This window comes from Lissotriton vulgaris, chromosome 10 (assembly GCF_964263255.1).
Source record: "Lissotriton vulgaris chromosome 10, aLisVul1.2, whole genome shotgun sequence".
In the NCBI taxonomy this organism is placed as follows: domain Eukaryota; kingdom Metazoa; phylum Chordata; class Amphibia; order Caudata; family Salamandridae; genus Lissotriton; species Lissotriton vulgaris.
In genome coordinates this window covers 859,025,339-859,050,451 of record NC_141698.1, presented here as the reverse complement: position 1 = coordinate 859,050,451, position 25,113 = coordinate 859,025,339, and the positions used below count along the sequence as shown (strand labels likewise).

Here is a 25,113-nt window from a genome sequence, read left to right as displayed (position 1 = left end):
TTAGCAGATCTCCCATGGTGTTTTGTACTCCTGGGACGTGTTGGGCTCATAGGAAGATGTTTAGTGGTATAGCCCATCTCCATTTCTGCTGTGCTAACAGAGCTGCAGAGTGTGTCCCTCCCTGTTTGTTTATGTAGTACATAGCTGTCATATTGTCTGTGCGGACTAGGACAGCTTTGCCTGACACGAGTTTGAAAAGCTTTTAGAACTAGAAACACAGCTAGTAACTGTAGGTGGTTGACGTGGAGTAGCTTTTGTAGCGGTGTCCACCTGCCTTGCGTGGTGTGATGCAGGAGGTGAGCTCCCCAGCCGTAGAGCAATGCGTCCGCTGTTAAGATTACTTGAGGAACTGGCTCTAGAAACGGTCGCCCTTTGGAAAGATTTTTGGTGTTCCACCATTGCAGAGAACGAGGAGTCCGACCGTCCACCAACACTAGGTCTGTTAGTTGACCTTGAGCCTGGTTCCATTGGCGTGCTAGGCACTTTTGAAGTGGACGCATTTGCAATCTTGCATGAGGAACTATGAATATGCAAGATGCCATCATTCCTATGAGCTGCATGAACACTCGAGCTGGTAGTGAGTGTTGCGGCTTGAATTTTGTTAGAAGAGTCTGTACACTTGTTATCCTTGCTGGAGAGGGATACGCTTGTGTTAACTGGGTGTTTATTGTAGCGCCGAGATACTGTTGTATATGTGAGGGTTGTAGATGGGACTTGGCGTGATTTACTGTGAATCCCAAGTCGTGAAGCAGTTGAATGGTAACGTGAGTGTGTTGTACACACTGGATGTATGAGCTGGCTTTTATGAGCCAGTCGTCCAGATATGGGAAGACTTGAATGTGTTGTCTTCTTAAGTGTGCCGTTACCACTGCTAGGCATTTGGTAAACACCCTTGGCGCTGTTGTGACTCCGAATGGAAGCACTTTGAACTGGTAGTGCTGCCCGTCTAGCACAAATCTGAGATATTTTCTGTGCGCTGTGTGGATGGGAATATGGAAGTAGGTGTCCTTGAGATCTAGAGTGGCAAGGACCTGTTAAAGTGTGATCATATGAAAATGGTCCGACTGAATGTAAATGTTTAGAGGTCGGAGGTCTAGGATGGGTCTTAGGGATCCGTCATTTTTTGGTATTAGGAAATACAGTGAGTATACTCCTTTGTTCTTTTGGGACTCTGGAACTATATTGCATTTTTCTGCAGGAGGAATATTACCTCTTGTCTGAGCTATGTTAAATGTTCCTGTGACATTTGGCGCTGCCTGGGTGGTATGTTTGGGGGGGTAGATTGTAGTTCCAGACAGTAACCTGATTGAATAATTTGTAACACCCACCTGTCTGATGTGATGTTTTCCCAGGCTGGCAGGTACTGTTGGAGTCTTCCCCCGACCGGAGTGGAGCGGGCGGGGGAAGGGAGTCATTGGGCAGGGGTGGAGGCAGAGCGGGAATTGTTATTTTTACCTCTGCCTCGGTTATTGTTACCCCTGTATCGGCCCCTTTGGTAGCCCTTGCTGTAATTGGATTGTGTGGGGGCTTTGTATGAGGCGGAGGCTGTGTCTGAGGAATATCCTCTGGTGGCACCTCTATGGGATGAGCAACGAAATGTACATATGGGAGCCTGCGACTGCAGGGCTCCCATAGATTTGGCGGTGTCTGTATCTTTTTTCATTTTTTCAAGAGATACATCCACGTTGGGTCCAAATAGGTGTTGCTCATCGAAAGGTTGATTTAGAATGGCATTCTGTACCTCAGGTTTGAATCCTGATATACGCAGCCAGGCATGTCTACGTAGCAAGACGCTGGTGTTAACTGCTCTAGACGCAGTATCAGCAGCGTCGAGGGCACATCTAATGGAGGTATTTGTAATGTTTTTACCCTCTTGGATGAGTTCATGTGCCCTATCTCTGTATTCATCAGGGAGGTGTCTCATTATTGACTTTAATTTGTCATAATGTGCTCTATCATATCTGGATAGCAATGCTTTTGTGTTGGCGATTCGCCAGATGTTTGCTGCTTGAGACGCAGTTCTTTTCCCTGATGCGTCTAGTAACTTAGACTCCTTATCTGGTGGGGCAGCAACACCTGATGTTTGCGAGTTAGCTCTCTTGCGTGCGTTGGAAACTACAAGTGAATCTAGTGGTACCGGCCCCTTAATGTATTCTGGGTCTGAAGGGGCGGCTTTATATTTTTTCTCTATACGAGGATTAATGATTCTAGTCCTGACTGGGTCTTTGAAGACCTCAGCAGCGTGTTTAGTTACTCCTTTGAGCATTGGTAAGAAGGACGCTGACCTTTGTGCGTTATCAAAGGTGTCCATCAGGAAGTCCTCGTCTACATGTTCTGTATGCATGTCTACCCCGTGATATTGTGCGGCCCTGTGTATTAGTTCATTAAACCCTATAGTGTCTTCAGGGGGGGAAGGCCGTGATGAGTATAAGTCGTCCTGAGGGACATTTGGGACATCTGGAGTGGTGTAATCAACCCATAGGTCAGGTGATCCTGTAGGTGTGTCTTGATCAGGCATGTTACCCACCCATATCATCAGAACTATCATCTGTATGAGAGGGTGTAGTAGGGTGCTGTGGTATGGGAGAGTGTGGTGATGGCATAGGTGGAGGAGAAGGGGAAGGCTGTCTTAAGGGCGAGGTAGCCATGTCCTCCTTCTTTGCAGGTGGAGCTGGAGCTGGCTTGTCCAGTGGTCGCTTTTTTGAAGCCAAAATCAACTGTCCAGTTGAGGGTCCCTAGCCAGAGTCTTCTGCCGGAGGCCGATCTTTTGGTGCTGTGGAAGGTTTCGGCACTGAAGCGGCTCACTTTGGTTTCTTGACAATGTCTTTTGTCGGGGAAGCGGGGGTCTTTTTCGGCTCTGTATGTTTTTTTGGCTCTGAATGTTTTTTCGGGTCGGGTGCTGTTTTCGGGTCAGATTGTTTCTTTGGATCCGATGCTTTTTTCGGTTCCGGCGTTTTTTTGGCATCCGAAGCTTTGCTTGGTTCAGACCTGGGTTTCGGTGCCGAAGGAGTTGAGGGTTTGGACGTCGGCGTAGCCGTTGTCTTTTTCGGTGCCGGTAAGCTGGCGCCGGCACCCTGGGGAGGCTGACTCGAGCCCGAGTCGGCCGAAGGCTTAATTGGCTTCTTTGCCGGGCCCGAAGGTGGGGCAGTGGAAGCAGAGTGTCGGTGTGCACCCGAGCCCGAGGGCGAGGGTGTAACCTGGACCTTCTTTGGGTGTGTCGAGGAAGGGTCAGGGTCGACGGTCTTACTTACGACCCGTTGCGCTGGAGTGACGTCCTCGACATTCGAATCTTTTTCATTTTCGGAACCGCTGTCGACATCCTGTTGTTCTGCGACGTTGACGCCTTCCTCAAAGATGTCGTCCGGAATGGAGGATGAAGATCGAGCCATTATTCTTCTTGCTCTTCGGTCCCGGATAGTCTTCTTGGAGCGGAAAGAGGCACAAGCTGAACAGTCCCTTGCCTTGTGCTCCGGAGAAAGGCAGAGGTTACACACCTCGTGATGGTCGGTGTGGGAAACTTCGACCCACATTGAGGACACTTTTTGAATGGCATCCTTTCCATGAGCTGGAGTTGAGGCCTAGTTAGGCCGTAAGGCCGTCGACGACGACCGGAATCGAAGTATTCGATGTTAAAGACTAGTGTCGAGTGGAGAAGCGTTCAAAACGTATTTTCTGAAAGTTGTTGAGTATTGAGCGCCGAAGGAATTCGGTTTCAAGACGGAGCGCTGGAAACACATCCGACCCCGGTGGCGGAAACAAACAATCTGGGATGGAGCCGATGACCATGCGCAGTATCATCCAAAGGAGGAGTAACCTATCCTGTGACTTCCAAAGACTTTTCTACAAAACAAACTGCAAACACTAGGTGGCAATCTATGCATAGTGTGCAATCTGCAGCTCATATGCCTCGAACACAAAATAACATTTATGACTTTTTCCTTGTATCCATACATATCATAGTTTATCCAGGGTTCTCAAGTATAACACAAATGAAGTGAGGCATATAAATTCATCAGGTCCATTAAATTATGACTTCATGGAGGACCCATTTGCTGTGTTCCGTATTTTTATATCTATCTACCATAAGAAGCATATGATACTCAATAAAAACTACACTTCTGATGATCCAGTTAGGTGAAGATGCAGACGTTAAAAAGATGCTACCCAATTTTACACTGGGTGCCTCCCAAGTGATCGATATGACCCTCCATAGCAAGGCAAGAACTATATTTCCCATTACTTGGAAGGCCTCCTAATAAGTATGTTCGGATCCCTAGTCCACTGAATTATACAGTGTACGAGAGATTTTTTTTTATGTCCAGCATTCCCTTTGAGCTTATATATGAAAAAAGAGCTGTGGGATTTACTTAAATACTATAAACTACAGTTTCCACTGCCCTGGCGTTGGATGCAAACAGTTGAGTGATGAACTATACTTTTTCTGTGGGTACTGGTCAGTATGATCTAGTTTGGCTAGCTCTGTACTATGATTCCTATGATGAGAAGAGGCCCTTATGTTGTGGGTGCAGCTATGTGTGAACAGCTGTTATGTTTCTGAAAATAAAAAGATCTTCCCTCCCCTTGTTGTCTCAATGGCATGGAATGATGTAGAAATGAACCATGATAAAATTGTCTACTGGAATGCCTCTTTTTGGTCCACTGATAAGGAGGATCCCCACCCCCAAATAAATCTGTTAAAAGCCTGGTCATCCTAGATAACGAGTGAACCACGACACCCCAGTTAGGTGCAGTCATTTTATCCAGCTTCTTATTACTCCAGAGGAACAAAACAAAATCTCAAAATTCCTTATTTTCAAAGCCTTGATCCAGGTTGTCATAGCCTTTTTCATATCCAGCCTTTACTACGCCAACTCTCTCTACATCAGACTCTCTAATACTCTTAGCTCCAGGCCCAAGTTGTACAGAATCAAGCATGTTCCCTAATATATAAACAGCCTAAAAATGGCCTTTTAACCCCCCTCCCCCCCGCCCCCCCTCTGCGAGATCTCCATTGGCTCCCCATGGAGCAATGGATCTTTTTTAAAATTGTGTGTGTTCTTATGAACTACACCCCAAACAAGGCACTATGATCATCCTCTCTGAATTTTCTTTCTATTCCGACATTTGAAAAGAAACTATATATATTTTAGACAGGCACTTAAGACCTGGCATTTCCGAAGCATACTATTATGGCATCTCTCTTTTTTACAGCTGACTGTTTTGTCCTCTGGCGATTTAGTACCAAGAAACCTTAAGGTGTACATACGCTCTATTATTATTTTTAACATAACATAGCTGGTATAGTAGGTAAGCACTCTTCAACTCCTATGGGGATGATTTTAAATCTTGGATAAATTGTCTTAAGTGTTTATTCGAACACAAAGGTCTTTATTGTGCTTTGTAACACTTATAGTGATTCCCTTCTACTGAGAGGGAGACGTAGCTACAGTAGCTTACTACAACACCATTACTGCATGTTTTAGAAGTGCCTGAGTTCATGTCAGTGGTCTCATCTACCGATTTAGAACTATATATGTAGAATATCAAATGATAGCTCTCCTACTATTTAAATAGAACGAGACAGACAGTAAACTACCAGATATGCCAAGTCTGGACAATGACAGTTCATAACAGGGATATGCCCTTTTCACGTGCACTCTATGGCCTGCGGATGGAATGAAAGGGAAATGCGGTTGGGGTAAAAGGAATGTGGATAGGGTAAAAGAGAAAACACATCCTAAAATTCTAATGAATGACCTGCTCATAACTCTTGTTCATAGACTATTTAATTTGATGACCGTCACTTACAATCACTATAAGGTATCATTCTAGGAACATACTACCTTATACACTGAATACGCTCCAACTATACACTTATCAAGATTTAGTTTAACCTTCATTAGATTTAACTATTCTCCGAGCCCTATGTAGAGAGGCAGTATGACCTTATATTAGGATAGGGTTGTGAATAGTTTGGATAAAAAGTTTTCATGTGTAGGATGATGCAGCGTTTCATGAGTGAGTCCCCATATTAGGTCGTAGTTGTCTACAGAAGTGTGTTAGCAGAATATATTCTCTTCCTATCCTTCTTTCCCATACAGAATTGCTGGGAATACTTGTGATTTTCCTCACCCGGATTTTAATCTGGTCAAGTATACCTTTACTTGTGAGATATAGCATTGAGACCATAATCACAAATTGTGATACTTTCTCACATAGTGGGGTAAGAGGCCTGCATATACCCCTTGATCCACTAGTGGGCAATTTCCTTGAGTAGAAACATGGGGACCTACGTACAGGTTTTAATTAATCCATCACAGTTTTAATCTATACACCGGAGGCAGTATTATTGTTTTTTGTCTTCTAGTAGGTAGTTTTAGTCTCATTTACTCTCCCCTCAGCCTTTTAGTTAAGGATACTTTCACCACACTGAAACACATACACCTGTGGAGCATAGTGTTCACTATTTGTATGATTGTAATTCACAATGATACTCACACCAAACCAATGTTAGGTTGAGCCATTTGATGGAGCATGCCATCCTTTAGCGGATGAGGATTTTCGTCTTAAGAAAAATACAATTTACGTCTATCTGAATAGAAAGGTCTTTCCATGATTCCATGATTTCATTTTCGTCCGAATAACCTTCGTTGTTGACTTGTGGTAATATGGGATATTTCATATGTCAGTGCAAGTATCTGCAGCATTGACTGCACCTTAGAAGTCAGATATATGGAGAGCACTTCAGCTTTTCACAGTCGTTTTTCCTCAAGTCCCACTGTTATTTACAAGTTCTAATTAGCACTCAAGGTGGTCCTCTTGCTTTAATAGACATTGGTGCCTTCAGTTTTTCTAAGGAACATACCCCTCAGCTGCACCATCCAAACCCTACTGATACAAAGATGAAATAATCCAAGGAATTTATGTCAATTCTCTCACTTCAGGGGAGGTAAGGGAAGGGGCAGAGGGCCAGACATACAACAGGCTTTTGTGGCCCCAAACCCTCAGATTCAGTAAAATGCAGGGGTTGTTATTGCGAAAACACTTCGACATAAGTACTAACCCTAACTTGCAATCCGGAAAAGTTTTTTCTGAATCTCAACGTGTGGTTCGAAATCATTACCAAATCGCAATTTGGAAGGAGCGTGTAAGTGGCGTTTCTTTCAGATTACAAATTTGGCAACATCTGTATCCATAATTTATTACCTTAATCATCAGTTTCAAACCATTACCAGCTACCAAGTTTCAGGTAGTAACTGATTTGCCAAGGGGGAGAGGTACCCTTTAGAATTTCACCTTAGGGAATCAGGTTGGCGGCTTCAGGGGAAAACCGCCAGTGGTCACTGCTCTCACTTAAGGTTTCCCAAAAGAACTCTGAATGCTAAAACAAAAAAAACAGTTTTCCATTTTAGAATGCAATTACAGGGATGGTGGTCTGCTGCCCTTGCAGGCTACCATCTCTGTGATTGAAGCCAATTACAGGTCGCTGCAAAGTATGACTTGCATATTAAATATTCATAAGACATGTCATTCTGTGACCCTCAGAGATTTATTATTTTGTGAACTGGCCTATTAGTACATAGGTTGGTTCGCAAAATAAATTTTGGTTGCAAAAGTCAGTATGTATGGACACTATTTCAATGACATTTCTGTGAAGAAAAGACTATACGGCATGCTTTCTTTCCACCTGCTACAGATGTTCTCACAAACCTACAGATATGTGTAGATATGTGCCCGTTGATCGCAGGTAAGTGGAGAGAGGTGGGACAGAAGTTGTTGCATGTGTTTGGATGGGAAGTAGGTCTGACACCAAAGGTCGCTCTCCTGGGAAAGTTTGACGGGCTGGTGGGAGGGGATGACGAGAGCTGCTCAAGCATTGGCCGGCATAGCTACAATGGTTGCGATGCGAGAAATTGGGCGAAGGTGGAAAGCACTCACACTACTCTTGGTGCCCTAATGGTATCATGAGGTGGACTGCTGCGCTGAGCTTAGAGAAGTATATAAACATTTTCTGGAAATACATTTAATTGGTTTTTATTTTGTACAGGTACAGTTCAACTGTTCAGCATCAGTATATATGTTTCTCTTCTAGTACAAAGAAATATGAAATCTTTCTCATCTCATTGGACCCACTGTTCTCTCTCATTACCTAGTTCTCCCTGGTGCAGAACCAGTTCTCTAGATTTGTTTCATGTGTGGAGCAAACAAGAGCATACAATCTTGTTAAGATTAAAGAGGGTAATGACTGGAAGACAGCATTTTAAGTGAAGGTATGAGCCTTACGAATATCTGGTTATATAATTTAGTATGTGCAATACACCCCAATGCCTTCAGGATTCAGAGAAATGTTGGACATTTTTACTGTGGTGTGTCGGGATGACATCTTAATCTTCTCTTTATGAGAACTTTGGGCATGTGTCGAGGTAGTGCTTTCAAGACTGTGAGAACCTTCTCTTAATGCTAAACTCAGCAATATCCTTCCGAGAATTTTAAGATATTGACCCTTTAAAGTAAAAGGCTTAGTAACTTCAAGGAAATCCAAATGTTTGTAGATTTTATAACTGTTTAGCTGCATTTTATTTGTCCTGGCAAAATAAAATACAAATATATACATATAAATAATCTACTGCCAGTTGCCAGTATGTAGTTATAATTAGAACCTAGTTTCCATAGGGAAAGTTGTTTTTGACTTGCCTATATCGTTGGTGGTGTTTGAGGAATCTTCTCGAAATTTTCCAAAAAAAAGAATGCCAGTGAGTCTTATTGAGCATGGAAAGTTTTGGGGTGATCCTTCACACGAGGGTCGGAAAAAAGGGGAGGGTGGTAAAAGAGAAATTGCATTTGCCATGTTAATTCCCAGAAAGATTTTAGACATGATTACAGCCTGAACAACTGGAAGGAATTACACCGAATTTTCCAGAAAAGTAGCTATTAGTCCAGACAGCGCCCTTTTTGCTATTTGATGTAAATATGTTCAGTCATTTTTGAGATAGTAAAGAAAATCAAAATTTGGATATCTGTGGCAGCGAAGTACACGCAGCAATTTCACGATGAATCACAAATCCGCGCACTAACAGGAATGCCGAGATTGGCTGGCCGCAACCTGTGCGGAAAGTTCACCCGCCATTTTACGTACCAGTACACATTCTACGGGACTGGAACTGAAGATGAAAAGTGGGATGAGGTGTCAGAGTAGAGGAACCCTTAACCACTGGCTGAAATATAGGGGTGTCCAGAGACGCCATCATGCGTAAAAAAAATATTGCAATATGGTTCCTTTTCCCCACAAGCGATATTCGTGAATTTGCCGCAACGGTCAGAGTGGCACCCATATAAATTTTAAACAAATTCACGAATATCGAGCAACATTTTAAAAAAAAATACATTCACAGACCCACTCTCAGACCCACTCAGAGAATCACACACGCACTCAGACTCATGTACCCATTCAGAGACTCACTCAGACTCATGCACCCACTCACAGACTGACTCAGACATATCCACTCACAGACTTGTGCACCCACTCACACTCATGCACCCATTCAGAGACTCACTCAGACTGATGCACCGATTCACAGACCCACTCGCACATTCACGTACCCACTCACAGACTTGTGCACCCACTCACAGCCTCACTCATATGCTAGCGCATCCACTCACAAACACCCTCAGGCGCTCATGCACGCACTCATTGACAAACTAACTCCGACACACACACCCACTCAGAGACTCATGCACTCACTCAAAGTCACATATCCCCTTACTGACCCACTCAAAGACTCACACATGCACCGACAGACCCACTCACTTGCTCGTGCATCCACTCACCCACATTGACACTTTTATATCTACTGACAAATCCACTCAGGCTCACAGACCCGCTCAGGCACTCACAGACACACTGACTCACATGCCTACTCAAAGACTTGGGCATCTACTCAGAGACCCACTCAGAGACTCACAAACCCATTCACAGACCCACTCATGGCTCATGCACCCACACACAGTACCATTCAGACTCGTACACCGACTGACAGACCCACTCAGACTCACACACTCACTCACAGATCCACTCACGCACTCATTCAGAGACCCACTCAGACACTCACCCTTCCACTCACAGACCCATGCACCCACTCACAGAGCCACTTAGAGACTTATGTACCCACTCACAGACCGACTCAGACTCCAGCACGTGCTCACAGACCCAACCAGAAACTCATGCACCCACTTAGAGACTCACACGCCCACTCACTGTCCTAACTCACAGCCCCACGCAAAGACTTACGTACCTACTCAGAGACCTACACAGAGACTCACAAACTCACTCATGGACCTGCTCATGATCACACACCCACCAACAGACCCACTCATACTCATGCACCCACTCACAGACCCACTCAAGCACTCATTCAGAGACCCACTCGGACACTCATGCTCCCACTCAAAGACCCACGCACACACTCACAGACCCACTCAGACTCATGCATACATTCGCAGACCCACTCACACTCCTGCACCCACACTCATAAACACCCACTCACAGACCCTCTGAGAGTCATCCATCCACTCACAGATCGACTCAGAGACTTACATACCCACTCACAGACCAAGTCAGACTCATGCACCCACTCAAAGACCCCCTCACACTCACAGACACACTGAGACACCCAGTCACCCAATCACAGACCCACTTAGGCATTTGTGACCCACTCACAGACCCCCTCAAAACACTCACGCACAGTCTCATACTCACTCAGACACTCACACATCCACTCACAGACACCTATGTGTCCACTTACAGATCCACTCAGAGAATCATGCACCCACTCAAACTTACCCACTCACAGACCTATTCAGAGACTCAAGCACCCACCGACAGACTCACTCACTTTTATACCCACTCACAGAACCATTCACACAAACGCACTGAGTCAGTTGGACAGAGTCACTTATATAGTTGTGAATTTTAAATGCGCTAGTGTTTATTGAATGTCTGCTTTTATTTTGTGTATTCCCAACAGATTTGCGATTTTGGAGCAAAAAAACTAAAAAAGGCATTGAAAAATAAAATAAAACAGTTTGGGGAATGGGGAGGATCTGAGAAGAACCTTTGTGTTTATTGTGTGTAGATTACTACAAATAAAACATGATGCAGTGTTTTCAGTTGTTATTGCCTTTCTCTGTGAATTGAACTCCATCACTTCTTTTTGTATGCTCCATAATAAAGTGCAAGATGTTGTTGTAGATAGAGCCCATGTTATGGTCTCTCAGGAATGCAGAAACAGTTTAATTGATGTTTTCTGGCTTTATCTATCTGTGGACAGAACTCATTTGACCACTTACATATTGCCTTTGGCATATGTTGGAGAATATCAAGTCCATTCTTCTCCCTTTCAAAAACTACAAATACGCGAAAGTCCAAAGTTACCCGGAGGCATAGCCCGTTTGGGGCCACCCCAATAACCGTAATAGCCTGCAACTCAGACACCCAAGGACATATCCATACAGGACTTACACACCCAGTCACCAACCCATAAAACCACTCAACCACCACCCACTCACAGATGCATAGTCACTCATACAACCACTCATAGACCCATACAGCCACTCACCACTCACACCCACAAGACCACACAGATCCACACAGCTACTCACACAACCACTCTCAGACGTATCTACCCACTTGCATGCACACTGTCAAAAGTTACAGGTTACAGTTAGGAAATAATATTTTAAAAACAACTGCTCAAGAAAGAAAATGTGAAACAGAATAAAAGATTCACAATGGAAAAGGTGCATTTGTGTCTCACCTCACACAAAATATCTTACCGTCCATGAAGCTTGTAAAAGGCCAACTGAAGAGCAAGTTGCACAAATGTATCGGGGTGCAGATTCTTCTTCTTGACAAGTGCTTTGCCAAAAGATGTGAATGCATAATTAACAAGCTGTACGTCAGTTGCCTGGGTGATATAAAAAACAAGTTACGAGAGTTGTATTAATGGCATATCTGATTGCTATCTTTTGTCCGATAATACCAGAGACCTCTGTTGCGTCATACATTGTTGTGGTTACGTAAATCACAAACCATGAACACAAGCATAATACATACATCACTTTGGAGTCAGTCTCCCTGCTCCCACACTACTCAGAAAAAAAAAATCTAAAGTTATGTGATGCCATAATAACTGACTGAGCAGCAACATGGCAACTTATCTGCACAAGGGCACAAAAAACAACCTACCTTTAGGGCAGGCAAAGATAGTTAATTACTCGCTATCTCTGATCCCAGAAGGCTTTAGAAAAGTATTTAATTCAAGTTAACAATGTGACAGAGATCTTCTGGAACATTCACACAAACGGCTGTCAAGAGATAGGGGCTTAGCAAGGCCAACTGAAAAAACATACACCAGTCTGCATGACTGCCACTTTGATACTCAGAAGAGGGAGGCAGAGTGAGTAATACTCTCACAACATTGCTGTGAGCCAGAGTTCAAGCCCATCCTCCTAACAATAATATTCTTCACTGAAGGTGGACATTTCCATTGATAACAGCATTATGAGATCAGGGGTCATAATGCAATCACTTAAGACATACAGAAATTGCTACCCATCTAATAAAGTAGGTAGTCCAAGTGTACTGTTACTTCTAACCCACAAAAATGTATATGGCGTATTGAAGCACAATATAATTCGTGAGGTGAGAATTCTTATCCTCTATTTCACTGTGCCTCTGTGCGCTGGTTAACCCCTGTATAAAATATGCTAATTGAGGAATGCATGTAGTTTCGAATCCATGTTCTTTTAATCCTTTGTGCCTTCTACTTTCGAATCCATGTTCTTTTAATCCTTTGTGCCTTCTACATCGGCCAACAAGATGACGATGGTCACAGTGCCACATAGCGTGCTGTGAATGACACCAACCCAAGGGGAACTATATAAGGTACCACAGAATCATCTAAATAGTAATTAACTTGGCTCACTCCTAACTTAAGGCAGACTTGAATAAACAGTCTTGAGATGAGCAACTTCAACAACGCACCAAACCAGTTCCAAGAACTGGTGTGTAAGAAAAAGTGCATCAAGACAAACAAATGCTATATCTTGGAGAATTAGTTTGGTGCAAGGGGCAATGTACTCAATTACAATATTGAAACTTTCCATAATGATTATACTGATGGGAAAAATACCACATGCATGTGTAGATCTGTTTAGGATGATGATTATTTGAGCAGGAACATACTGGCCAGCAGTCAAATTTGTTGCAGCACCGTACTAAATGTAAGTTACAGATGAGCATCAGAATTGCAAAGCACAACAGCAAGAACAACGTGTACTATAGACAGCAAGTTATTAACGTTGCACCATCATTTTTAATCATATCAAACCCCTAGGTGTTTAATTTCACCACTTTCTACTTTAATTTTTACTAACCTGTTGACATCCACCCTACACATTAAATGGCTTGAGTACTTACAACACCTTAGCGTCCATATGTTGGGAAGACTAAATATGACCCTTCATGATAGTATGTGCATCAAGGTGTGGAGAAGTTTAGAAAAGTCAAGCACTGGAAACTGACAGGAAGAGCAGCACTGTTGGGTCTAGTGTTAATGAGATGGTATATAGAAACATCACCTCCTTCCAGTACTGTTTCTTGGCTAGCCTGATGTCACTGAGAAGTTTCTCATCCAAGGTGAAGACCAGCTCTTCTGGCCAAGGTATTTCTCGCACTTCCATTGACCCCTGTGGTAAAGACATAAATATTCAACATTATTTCTATGTTCATATAGGTATGAGACCATGGAATGTAAATTAAATATATATGTTGTGTAAATGGTGTTGTGAAGACCCAGCTCCCCTCAACTAGGAGCACACCCGTTATTCTGTACAAATGTTGTGCCATTTCACTTAATACTTCCAAAATTGATTTTGTGTGACACCTGCTAAGCATTCCTGGCTGGGCGCATTATAATTACCTACAGACAGTTTATCTGGCCTGGATAACTAGTAAACTTAGCACCGCCAGGGAGTATTTACTTATATTCCCCAAACAATGATCATTTGCTAAACAACAGTTCAAGCAATGGGTACTTTCCATAGATTTTTTTATTTTATATTCCGTTTTTTTCCCCAATCATTAGTGAGGCGGTCTTGTCTTGCACCAAATGAATCTACAGAGCATCTTAGAAACCTAAACATGGACGAATTAAGCGACATCTACTAAAAATGTTCACTGGCCTCCGCAGGAACAGCGACTCCAACTCTACGTGCATGGGGGCCACTAAAACCATTCAACACTGAGGAAATATATTGTTCTAATCCTTAGACTATATGATTGAATTATGCACTTCAAACACAAAGTAAAAAGGAACAGATGGAAAAGGAAAGTATGTATGGAGAATACCACCTAATAATCAATGTTTGTGGAACAAAGGAAATACTTTATAGCGGAGCCCTGTTCACTAGTCCACCTAGGTGAGGCAAACCAACCGACAGTGTGATGTAATGAAAGAAAAGAGGAAAATAAAGACCAAACAAATCATATACCCAAGAGTTACTACCACTGAAGGCAAAATTTCAAATAGCAATAATATAATTCCACAATGTTCAATCAATACTCAGTACTGAAGGGTTTTTCACTTTAGTACAAGTTGTAATGCTCCCGTTTACCACCTACCCTGAACAGCAGCTAAAGGGGAGCAATGCCTTCTGTGAAAGCGGAGGACGGGGAGGGCATGGAAAGGTAGAAGATTGAAAGAAAATAAAAGTTCTGATCGAGGTAGTATCGCGTGCTACCTAGTGTCAGAGAAAAAAGTCTGCAGAGACCAAGAGAGCAGGCTAGGCTGCCTCGGCAGCAAACACCTTACAGGATTTTACGGGCCAGAATTACCAGCCAGTAAAATGGGGTCAAATTGCTCTCACACTGATTGGTCCTAGTGGTCTTCAGACATGCACTTATTGAGGAACAAGCATATGCTCTATTTAAATCCCTCTAAAACCGAACTTGTGCGTGCTTGGCTTTTGTCTCTTGTACCCTTTAGCAACACAAGATTAGTTCACTGCAATGTATGCTGTGGTGCAGAGAAAAGTGATATGTTGACTTTAAAACCCACTTGATATGGCAGATTATCGGGATGAATGCGATAAAGTGGACTTTTAAAATACATTACGGTAAAGTCGAGTTAATCGGTTGAGATAATGTTGTGTCCCTCATTATTACTAGGAATATTACAAAACGTCCACATTTAAAGTTGTTTTTATCACATGCAGTAGTCCATATAATTAACTGTACCCTAAGTACAAGTTCATTCTTCTCATCCATGAACCCTTAAAACCTGAACTACCCTTAACATTACCAATCCCTGAACCTATAAACCCATCCTACCCATTAAAGCTCCCCTCCCCTGAACCCTAAAAACCCTTACTACCCCTTAACCTTCCCTGAAACCTAAAAGCCCCTAACTACCCTTTAGAACTACCAATCCCTGGGCCCTAACAATCCCTTACTTCTCCTTATTACCCCATAACTCTACCCTCCCCTGGATCCTAAAATCCACTTATTAGTTCTCTGTCCCTTCCCACCTCCCCGTAAATGTTCCTCTCTATCCCTGTACATCTATCTTGGTCTTCCAAGGAATTACATTTTCAGATTTTTTGTAGCCACAGTTTTCTTCATTCTATTTTTTCAGCAGGCAAAATTTTGACAACTTTTTTTTTAACAATTCATTTTTTATTAAGCAGTTGATTAAGAACAAAAGTCATCGAAAGCACAGCAATGTTCACTTTAAGGGCCGCTTGCAGAGGGCCTTTCCACATCATAGATAGAACACCTGGGCCCGCCCTAAATCCTTGGAGTAATCCCCGACACACTGGAGCTGGTTGCAAACTCTACCCCCCAGTCTGCTATTTGTTAGTGATCATACCGTCTCCGCTCCTTACTTGCCCGTTGTGCATGGTACTGTTTCCATGGACCCCGTATCTTTTCAAATGTGCGCAGGCAGCCTCGGAGCTGGGTTACCTGATCGACTAGACGGCCCCAATCCAGGTCCTCCTTCCAGTCTATGGTCGCAGGGGACCAGTCTGCACTCCGTAGCCTGGCTAAATTGTGTTTCGCCACCCCTGCAGCGTTGTTGAGCCAAGTATTTACATGACTGGGCCATTTCTCTTTTACTGACACTCCCAACAGCTCAAGCGGCACAGGTAGGCCTATCACCTCCCTCATTGTCTCAACTATTTCAGTCCAAAAGTTTTGGATACATGGACAGGTCCAAAGTCTTTGACAGAACATGCCCACACCACTGCAACCCCTGGGACACTCGGCTGAGTTGATAGGACCCATCTTGAATACTTTTGACCCATGCAGTATCTGTAGAGGCACCAGGCGAAACCGAGCCCTTATAGCAATCTCTCTGGTGTTCTGCAATGCCTTGTTCCACTCTTCGTCGTCTAAGGGGCCCCACGTATACCATCTAGGCCTCTCTGAGTCTGAGCGAGGCTAGACAGTCCAGCATGATATTTATAATCTTCCTGTACGTCGGGGAAAGTGCCTTGGTGGGCATATGGTCCAATATCAGTCTGTCTTCCATGAGGGAGTAATCTGGGAGAAAATCCCCCTCTGGTAGATGGCATTTCACAGCGTGTTGTAGTGGTCTGTATCAGAATATCACGCCCTGTGCCAGCTTGTATTCTGCCTTCTTCACATCAAACGCTAGTAGAGTACCTGTTCTCCAGACATATCCCAATTTTTCCATTCCTATTGTGTGCCATCTTGTGTCTGCTCGAAATGTTTTAACCTCCCCCAGGCCTTCACTATCCCATAGTGGGATCTCTATCTTCTGTTAGTTTCCAATCCCAACCCAGGCATCTGTTGGATGCTTTCCATGCCCGCACTACCGCCTGCATGTGGGATGGGAGCAAGTCCTTCCCAACCATGCTGTACCGGAGCGCCGGGTAGTTCTGCTTCCCTTGGCCAGGCGCTCTACCCTGTATACTGATTACGTTCCCCAAAGACCCAGTTCTTCACCACCATCAGCTGGAAAAGAGGACCGCCCGTTCCATCAGCAAATGGGGCAGCCCGCACCAGTGGCACACATCCACCTGAAATCGGTGGACTTGGGGAAGAATGTTACGAGCCAGGAATAGCTTCTAGTCTCTGATGATACGGATCCCCAGGTATGTGAACCCTTCTGTTGCCATTGTGCTGGACATCGCGATAGCAGGGACACTGGACCCGGGAAGAGTGGAAAAATCTGAGATTTATCCCAATTAATTTGGTAGCTGGCATAGTTCTCGAAAAGGTCAATGTTGTGTAGAATTCTCAGGATCGAGAAGCAGGGCTTTGTCACATAAAGCAAGATATTGTCTGCTTAGAGAGATAGCTTTTCCTCCCAGTTGTCTTTGACTGTAATTCCCAAGTAATTCCACAGTAAGGTCTCTGCAGACCCAAGCTGCCACAGGCTCTAGGGCAAAACTCATGGGACACAGTGGACAACCTTGGCGTGTGCCGCTCCGCAGTTTGAAAACACTGGAGGTGCAGCCATTTACCTGCACCCTGGCTTGCGGCGCTTCATATAATAGACAAACCCAGGTGCAGAAATTGGGGCCGAAGCTAAGCCGAAGCAACACTGCAAAGATGTAGTTACACTACACTATCGAAGGCCATTCGGGAATCAAGGGTGAGGACTGCAGCATCGTCTACAATATACGCCTCCGTCAGGTCAAGTACCCGGTATAGCCATCTCAGATTCAGGCGGGTGCAACTCTTCGGCATGAAGCCAGATTGGTCGGGGTGTATAACCGATGTTATCATGCCTGATAGCCTATACGCAAAGACTTTGGGCTCTACATTGAGGAGGGATATGGGATGGTATGAGGCACATTCTGTTAGTGGTTTACCTTTTTGAGGGATTTCCACTATGGTGGCAGTTCTTTGGTCATCTGGTAGCCTCCCTAGCATCTAAGAAGATATTCAGGAGGTGGGGCGCTAATTTCTGGGCTGTTTCCTTGAACGATTAAAGGGGCCAACCATTCAGACCAAGTGCTTTCCCAGATTGGAGCCCCTGAAGAGCCCCCACTATTTCATCTACCATCAAATCGCTTTCTAGCGCCTCTCTGTTGTCGCTCGTTAGGATGCTCAGGTTCATTGTTTCAAAGAGTTCTTTGCAGTATGAGCTAGATCTGTCAGATTTGGAGGTATACATGTCCTCGTAGAAGGTTGCGAATGTCTCAACAATTTTATCATCTCCTGTATGTACCTCCCCTTTTAGGTCTAGGATTTCAATCACTCATCCTCTTTCACTCTCTCTTTTGTCAAGCCAGGCGATGAGCTTCGTGGTTTTATCCCCTACCTCGTAGAGCCTCCTCTGGACTGATAAAGCATGGGCCCTTGTTGCATTTTCTGCTATATCTCGCAGTTCCTGTTGAGCCATTTGTAACTGGTATGTCAAGTTCCTCTTCTTTTCTCCCCCTCTTACTATCTCAGCCTCCAGGGACAATACTTTGTATTCGAGCACCTGATGTCATTGCCTGTTCTCTTTCTTTTTAGCCCAAACTAGGACTTGATTTTTCCATTGCATCACTGGATTGTAGGCTTCCCAGAGAATGCAGCAGGAGCCCACCGACCCCTTGTTATGCTGAAAGTATCTCTTGGTGCCTTCTTGCAGTTGTTCCACAAACTTTCTGTCTCTCAGTGCCAGGTATGATACTTCCCACTGTTAGTCCCTTAAACCAGGTGACCACCGGGAAGTAGTCAGAGATGCCCCTTGCCAAGTGGTGTGTCTCGGAAGCTCCCACATCCTTCCTTAGGGTGAACAAGTAATCAATTCAGGACAATCTCCCATTTCGTGCCGATAAGTGTGCACACTGGCGTTCTGTTTTGTTTTGGGCTCTCTACAAATCAACCCACCCTAGCGCCTCCACAAAGCCTCCCAGAGGAGTCCTAGTTTTTGTGCCTGCCTTCCCTGGCCATCTATCCTCAAACCGAGAGATGACATAATTCATAACGCTTCTCAGGATAAGAGATCCTTGAGGCATCTCAAGGAGTTGCGTATCAAGAACAGATCGAGTGTCCCTTCCTGTCCCGGAGGGGTGTATGAGGACACCAGATTTAGAGTTTGCCCATCCCAATTCCCCGTCTGGAGTACGAATATGCCCAGTGGGTCTATCCACATTTTCCAAGGGACATCTGCTACAGCAACTCTGACAAGGACTCCCACTCCCCCAGACCCTGGTGTGTATCCTGAATGTGCCACCAAGGTGTTAACCCATCTATCCAGTGCTTTATAGTTGTGCACCTATAGATGTGTCTCTTGCAGAAAGACCAAATCTGGCTTGTGTCGTTTAATAAATTGAGGCACCAATGTACGTTTTATTTTGGACTCCAAGACATGAAGCCTGCCGTGAAGCTTTGTCTCTCGTACAACTAAACCAATAAATGCTAAAGAATACACATAACCCTTAACTCCCCCCCCCCCCTTCCTGCCACCCACCCTGCACTGTGGCGACTAAAACTTTCCACAACTCCCATTTGCAGAGCTCCTGTCGCCCGAGCTGCAAAATAACCATATCAGGGGGTTGGCTGCCCCGACATGTCTTTTCCATGTGCCTACTCGTCCACAAATATCCCCCTACCCCTGGTGGGGTCCCACCTCTGCCAGATTATTGAGTTCATTCCCCATGCTTCCGGCCTAGTGATTAAAGTTCTGGCAAAAGACCAAGATAGTCATGGAGCACCCTTTAGTCCCATGCACCTTTCCGACTTTCCCTGCCCACCCACCTCCCGGTTCACTCCTCATTTGCACCTCACCATTCTTCCTTTTTATGTTCCGTCTATCTTCCTGCAGGCTTTGCTGGGGCAAGTTTCAAGGTCTCTGGTGGCGTACGTTTACCCTCACAGAGTTATGAGGCAGACTGGGACTGTCCCAAGTTCCGATGATTGATTTCATCAACTAAGGATTCTCTGTCATGCATGTTACGAGGGTGAGTTCTCTTCAGGCCCTTTGGGTGTCGAGACTCCTGCGTGCGCCACCCCTCCACCCATTCCCATGCCTCCACTGGGGAGTAGTAGAACCAGGATTTTCCTTCTGCAAGGACTTACAGCTTGGCAGGGAATAGGCTCATGAATTTTAAGTCCTTTTCCGTAAGGGTTCTCTTGACCTCCTCAAAACTGCTCCTCTGTTTCTGAGCCTGGTAGGTAAAGTCAGGACAGTAGCAAATCGTGGAGTTCTCATACTTAAGGTCACCTTATGTCCGGGCTGTTTGCAGGATGACGTCTCAATCTCGAAGGTTCAACATGCGGGATATGATGGTGCGTAGTGGGGCATCTGGTCTCGGAGGCAGGATTGGGGCCTGTGCACCCTTTCGACGGAGAAGAACTTCGACAGACGTTTGGGTTTCCAGAGTTCTGTAATCAAGCCTTCTACAAATAGGTCAACGCATTGTGCTTGCGCTCTTTCAGGCCACCATACTATTCGTAGATTGTTTTGCCTGGACTTCCCTTCTTGGTCCTCAACTCTTGCCTCCAGAGCCTCTGGCTGCTTGGTTAGTTTACGCACTTGCTCCTCTAGGGACCTTGTGGAAATTTGGAGCTCATGGATGTTGGTTTCTGCCGTGTTTACTTTGTCTGACATCTTCTGGAAGTCTGCTCTAAGGTGCTCCACCTCGATGGTGACAAAGTCTATTTAGGTTCCAAGAAGGATTGAAGACTTTGTATCACCGTCATTACTGCCGCCAGGGAGGGTTCCCCAGAGGCTCAGTGACTAGTCGGCCTTGGTCTCCTCTTCATGGGGGACCTGGGGACTGCGTATTCATCCATCTTGCTTGTTTGTGGCAGTAGGTTACCCTTGGGCCTCACCATTCGTCCAGTTGTACTGTTGTCTGGATTACAGCTGGGTCCTTCACCAGGCATCACTGCTCTGCCCGTTCTCCCCGACTGGTAGATTGGTAGATTGGTGCAGTACTGGAATCTTGACCCTGGGTAGTTAGAGCTCTCTGGGTAGGTTGCTCAGGCCTTGCACCCCTGTCACAGCAGATAGCCTACGTGTAGTCTAGCGTGGCCCCCAGTATATGGATGATGTTATGGGTCAATCAATCAATCAGGGAGTTTAAAGCGCACTACTCACCCGTGAGGGTCTGAAGGCGAGGAGGAGTGGGAGTGGGGGGAGGGAGGAGGAGACGGCAGTTCCGTTCAGTCAAAGAGCCAGGTCTTGAGAGTCTTCCTGAAGGTGTTGAGGGAGGGAGAGAGTCTGAGGTCGATAGGGAGCTTGTTTCAGGGTTTGGCTGCGATGTAGGAGAAGGCTCTTCCCCCTGTTCTGACTCTGCGGATACGCTGGGTTTCAGAGAGGTTGGTGGAGTGGAGGTTTCTTTTGGGTAAGTGGAAGGTCATTCTTTCGATGAGGTATTGGGTTCCTGTGTTGTGGAGGCAGGGAGCACCAAAGTTCCCCGCCAATTGCGGTGTCCTCACCGCAGACCATATGGCACGGCTTCAACCCTGGGTTTCACCGGGTGGACATCTGACCACTGATCTTTATGCACCCCTCTCCCTCCTGCAGCCCAGGGGTGACTGAAGTAGGGTCACACGGATCGAGTGTGGGGCCCAAAGTCCCCCCTACTGCTAGTTCCGGGGCGCCAAGACTGATTGTCATGTAGGGTCGGTCTCAATTCTTGACCGCCAAGATTTGACCAGGTCCTTGGTGCCTCTATCTCATCTCTACCTTCAACTCCTCCTCCTCCTTGCCAGTAGCCCTGCACTCCTGGGGTGCTCGAGGGGGGGCCCTTGGACTACTCCCTCCTGGTCTCTAGGGTGGCCTTGTAAGCAAGTTCATGTCAGGGCTTTTCCGCAATGACTGCCTATGCACCCACAATTGCTAGGGATGAGTGCTACTGTGTCGCCTGGGCGTCGTCTTCTGCCCAGGGTCTCCTCTTGCTGCCCTGCCTCTGGGATGCACACTCTCTCGCCTGGCGCAACCAGACTATCAGAGCCTTTGGGAGGTCCATTTGCACATGTGTCTGCCACCAATATGGCCGCCACCTCTGAATTCGAGCACTTGCGTAGTTGCTGTGAGGCTCAGAGACCGCACCTAGCCTGGCCGTTGGGGTTCCGCTACATATGCGGGTGCCTCTGGACGCACTGGCATTGGAGAAATCAAATGTGGCGGGTGCGCTCACCTCTGTACCGCCGGCTCCCACGGGCCCCCAGGAATCCGCTGCTCGGGTCAGCTCTAGTGAGGCCGCAACCACAGGCCTGCCTGCTTCCAGACTACTCCAATCAGGGGCTCATAGGGCGATTGCAAGACTCAGGACCAATCCCATTTTGGTCACGGTGAGTTCACCGCACGTGGTGTCACCCTCAGGAACTTTGGGGATCGGATGTAGATGAGGTAATGCGGCTCGGTCGGCTCACCGGAGCACCTCTACTGTGCGGCCATCACGATCAGCTTCACGCCACAGCCCCATTTTCACAAAACTTTTATTCAGTCTGTTTTCCACAACAATATTTTTATAGCAAAAAGCAACCGATTTTCTTATGTCTGGAACCACTAATTGTGACAACAACTGCACAGCAGTCACTGAGAAAACTAAGGCTAACTTCAACCTCTCACCCCTTGTACAAGAAGACCAGTCTTTAGAGGGAATCCAACAGGTTTAAAACAATCCTGCTGGGATTCTAAAGCCTTTCGCTGCATTTTAATAACATCCATATATTCATTCATTTCATGTGTTTACTGAGCTGTTGTAAATGCTTCAACTTACTTGGGTGAAAAGGCAGAATGGAGGAGACCCGACTGAGGACCACGTGCAAGGGAAACTCTAATTTGCTAAATGTAAAAAAGGATTTAACCCATTTTCCTTACATTTCAGAAATCAGGTAAGGGGAAAATGGTAATAGGAGCGGGAGGGGAAGGAGCAGAGGCATTAGGGTATAGATTAGGCAAGATGCTAGCAGTAAATAGGTAGGGGTAAAGATGCAAATATATATAGGTAGGGGCAGAGGAACTGAGGTTTAGGTAGAGGCAAATAAACTACGGTATCATTAGTTGTTGAGGTAATTGACAATAGGCAGGGGTAGAGGTACTAGGGTATCGGTAGAGAAGAAGAACTAGGGGGTTTGTATAGATAGGGAGTGAGGTTCTAAGATTATAGGCACAGGTACTATGTTTCAGTTACTAGAGGTACTAGGGTATCATCAGTATGGGTTAGAGGTAATAGACTATAGGAAGGTTTATAGGCACTAGTATATAGACATGTCTAGAGGCTTTAGGATATAGAAAATGGTACAGGGGACAAAGGTAGGGAACAGAAACATAGTTGAGAGAGAAGGGGGTCATCTTGGGCGGAGAAAGCGGAATGGAAAGGAAAAGGCAAAAGAAGGGATCGGTGTACAAACAAAACGAAGGGAAGTTCAGCAGTGAGGATATACATGTGGATAGGGGAGATGCTGCAAAAAAGGAAAGTGGACTATTGGAATGTCCTTTATTTGGTTGCTTTCATTGCGACCCTCTCCAAACTCCAGATGTAATAAAATTGGGAAGCCAGACTTTTCCTGGTACTAAACATCAACCAGCCAAACCTGCTTTGCATTCCCTCCACTGGCTTCCCATTATGGAGAGAGTTAACTTCAAGGCACTGTGCACCGTTCACAAGTCACTAGCCGGAAAGGGCCCTGCCATTAACCAAACCACCATCCAGCACTATTGGGCTAACAGACGTCTTTGTTCAGATGACTTTAACTTGGCTACTGTCCCCAGGATTAAGGAAGCCAGAGGGCCAGCTATTCTCATATAATGCGGCCAGGCTATGGAACGCCTTCCACCCCACCTTCGAAAGGAACCTAATCATTTGGCCTTCCTCAAACTGTTAAAGACTTGATTATTCCCTTAGCCTGGTTAGTTTCCTCACTGTCTGCTGCTACCAGCGCTGGGATGCCTTTGGGTAGCCATGCACTCTGCAAATGCATGTTTTATTCATCTAGTGTTGATTAAAGTATCTGGCTTTGCAAAATAACACTGGAGGAAGTACATACTCCTTGTAAAAAAAGACTTATGACAACAGAACAGCTCACAACACAAATAAACCCTCCCCTTTTCTTTTTAGAAATTCATTAAAAACGGATTGCTCAACAAGATGCAAGGTGTATGTTGCTCAGATCCCATCCTGATGAATTTCAATACAAAAAGTAGAACTACATAAAAAAAAATATACATGCCATATGGCACATACCTTCCACCTTCCTTCGCTTGCAATGATCTTCTGGTCTATGTAGTGACACATGGTTATCATCACCATGGCATCATATGGAGCATGCTATAAAAACAAAAAAATGACAGAGATGAAGAAGTACATTGACCATGCTAATCAATGTAGATAACCACGAGAGAGGTTTATGATTTAAAAATAAATTCTCCATTGTATCAGCAAAGATAATTATTCAAAACATCTTACAGTGGAGTGAAGTAGAGTAGAGTAGCACAGTGTCACAGAGCGGAGTGAGTTTTAAGAAGTTGAGTGGAGAACAGAGGGAGTAAAGTGTCGGAGTGTAGTGTTGTGGAGTGGGATAGAGTGGAGTAGAATGGCACAGAGCGGGATAGAGTGGCATAGAGGGGGAGAGAGCGGCGTGGCGTAAACTGCCATGGAGAGTGACTTGGAGCAGAGTGGTGTGGAGTAAAAAGTTGTAGAGAAGAGTGGTGTGGAGTGGTGTAAAGTAGAGTAGAGTGGCATAGGATGGAGTAGCATACAGTGAAGTGGTGCAGAGTGGCAAAGAGTGGTGTACAGTGTCATAGAATGGAGGGGCGTAAAGTTGTAGAGTATAGTGTTGTAGAGTGGTATGGTATACAGTGTAGCTGCATGGAATAGTATGTCGGGTGTGGTAGCACACCACCATTACAGCAAACACATTTTCAATTGAAATGACCATTACATTTGCACAGACATACTGTTTTACTGATAAAAATATACAGTGCACTATATGATAATGTGGTTAAATTGGCATCACCTAGTGTATTGATATGTTTTAATCCTACTAAAATATTTATTACCAACACAACTGCATTACAAAAACATTTTCTTTATTTGTGCTAACCTAACTGATATATTTTGAAATACTTGTACAGTTCA

General features: G+C 45.0%; 1 protein-coding gene across 4 annotated transcripts in view; it reads right to left on the bottom strand.

The window, feature by feature from the left end:
* Nucleotides 1–25,113, bottom strand: part of LOC147688908 (peroxisomal carnitine O-octanoyltransferase-like) — a 407,404-nt gene that overhangs the window by 82,554 nt on the left and 299,737 nt on the right. For all 4 annotated transcript variants that reach the window (XM_086941806.1, XM_086941805.1, XM_086941808.1 and 1 more), the window contains 3 exons: nucleotides 24,220–24,303; nucleotides 13,639–13,746; nucleotides 11,833–11,963 (listed from right to left, as the gene is read on the bottom strand). In XM_086941806.1, coding sequence (XP_086797932.1) covers nucleotides 11,833–11,963; nucleotides 13,639–13,746; nucleotides 24,220–24,303 — 323 coding nt within the window. The remainder of the gene's footprint in view (nucleotides 1–11,832; nucleotides 11,964–13,638; nucleotides 13,747–24,219; nucleotides 24,304–25,113) is intronic.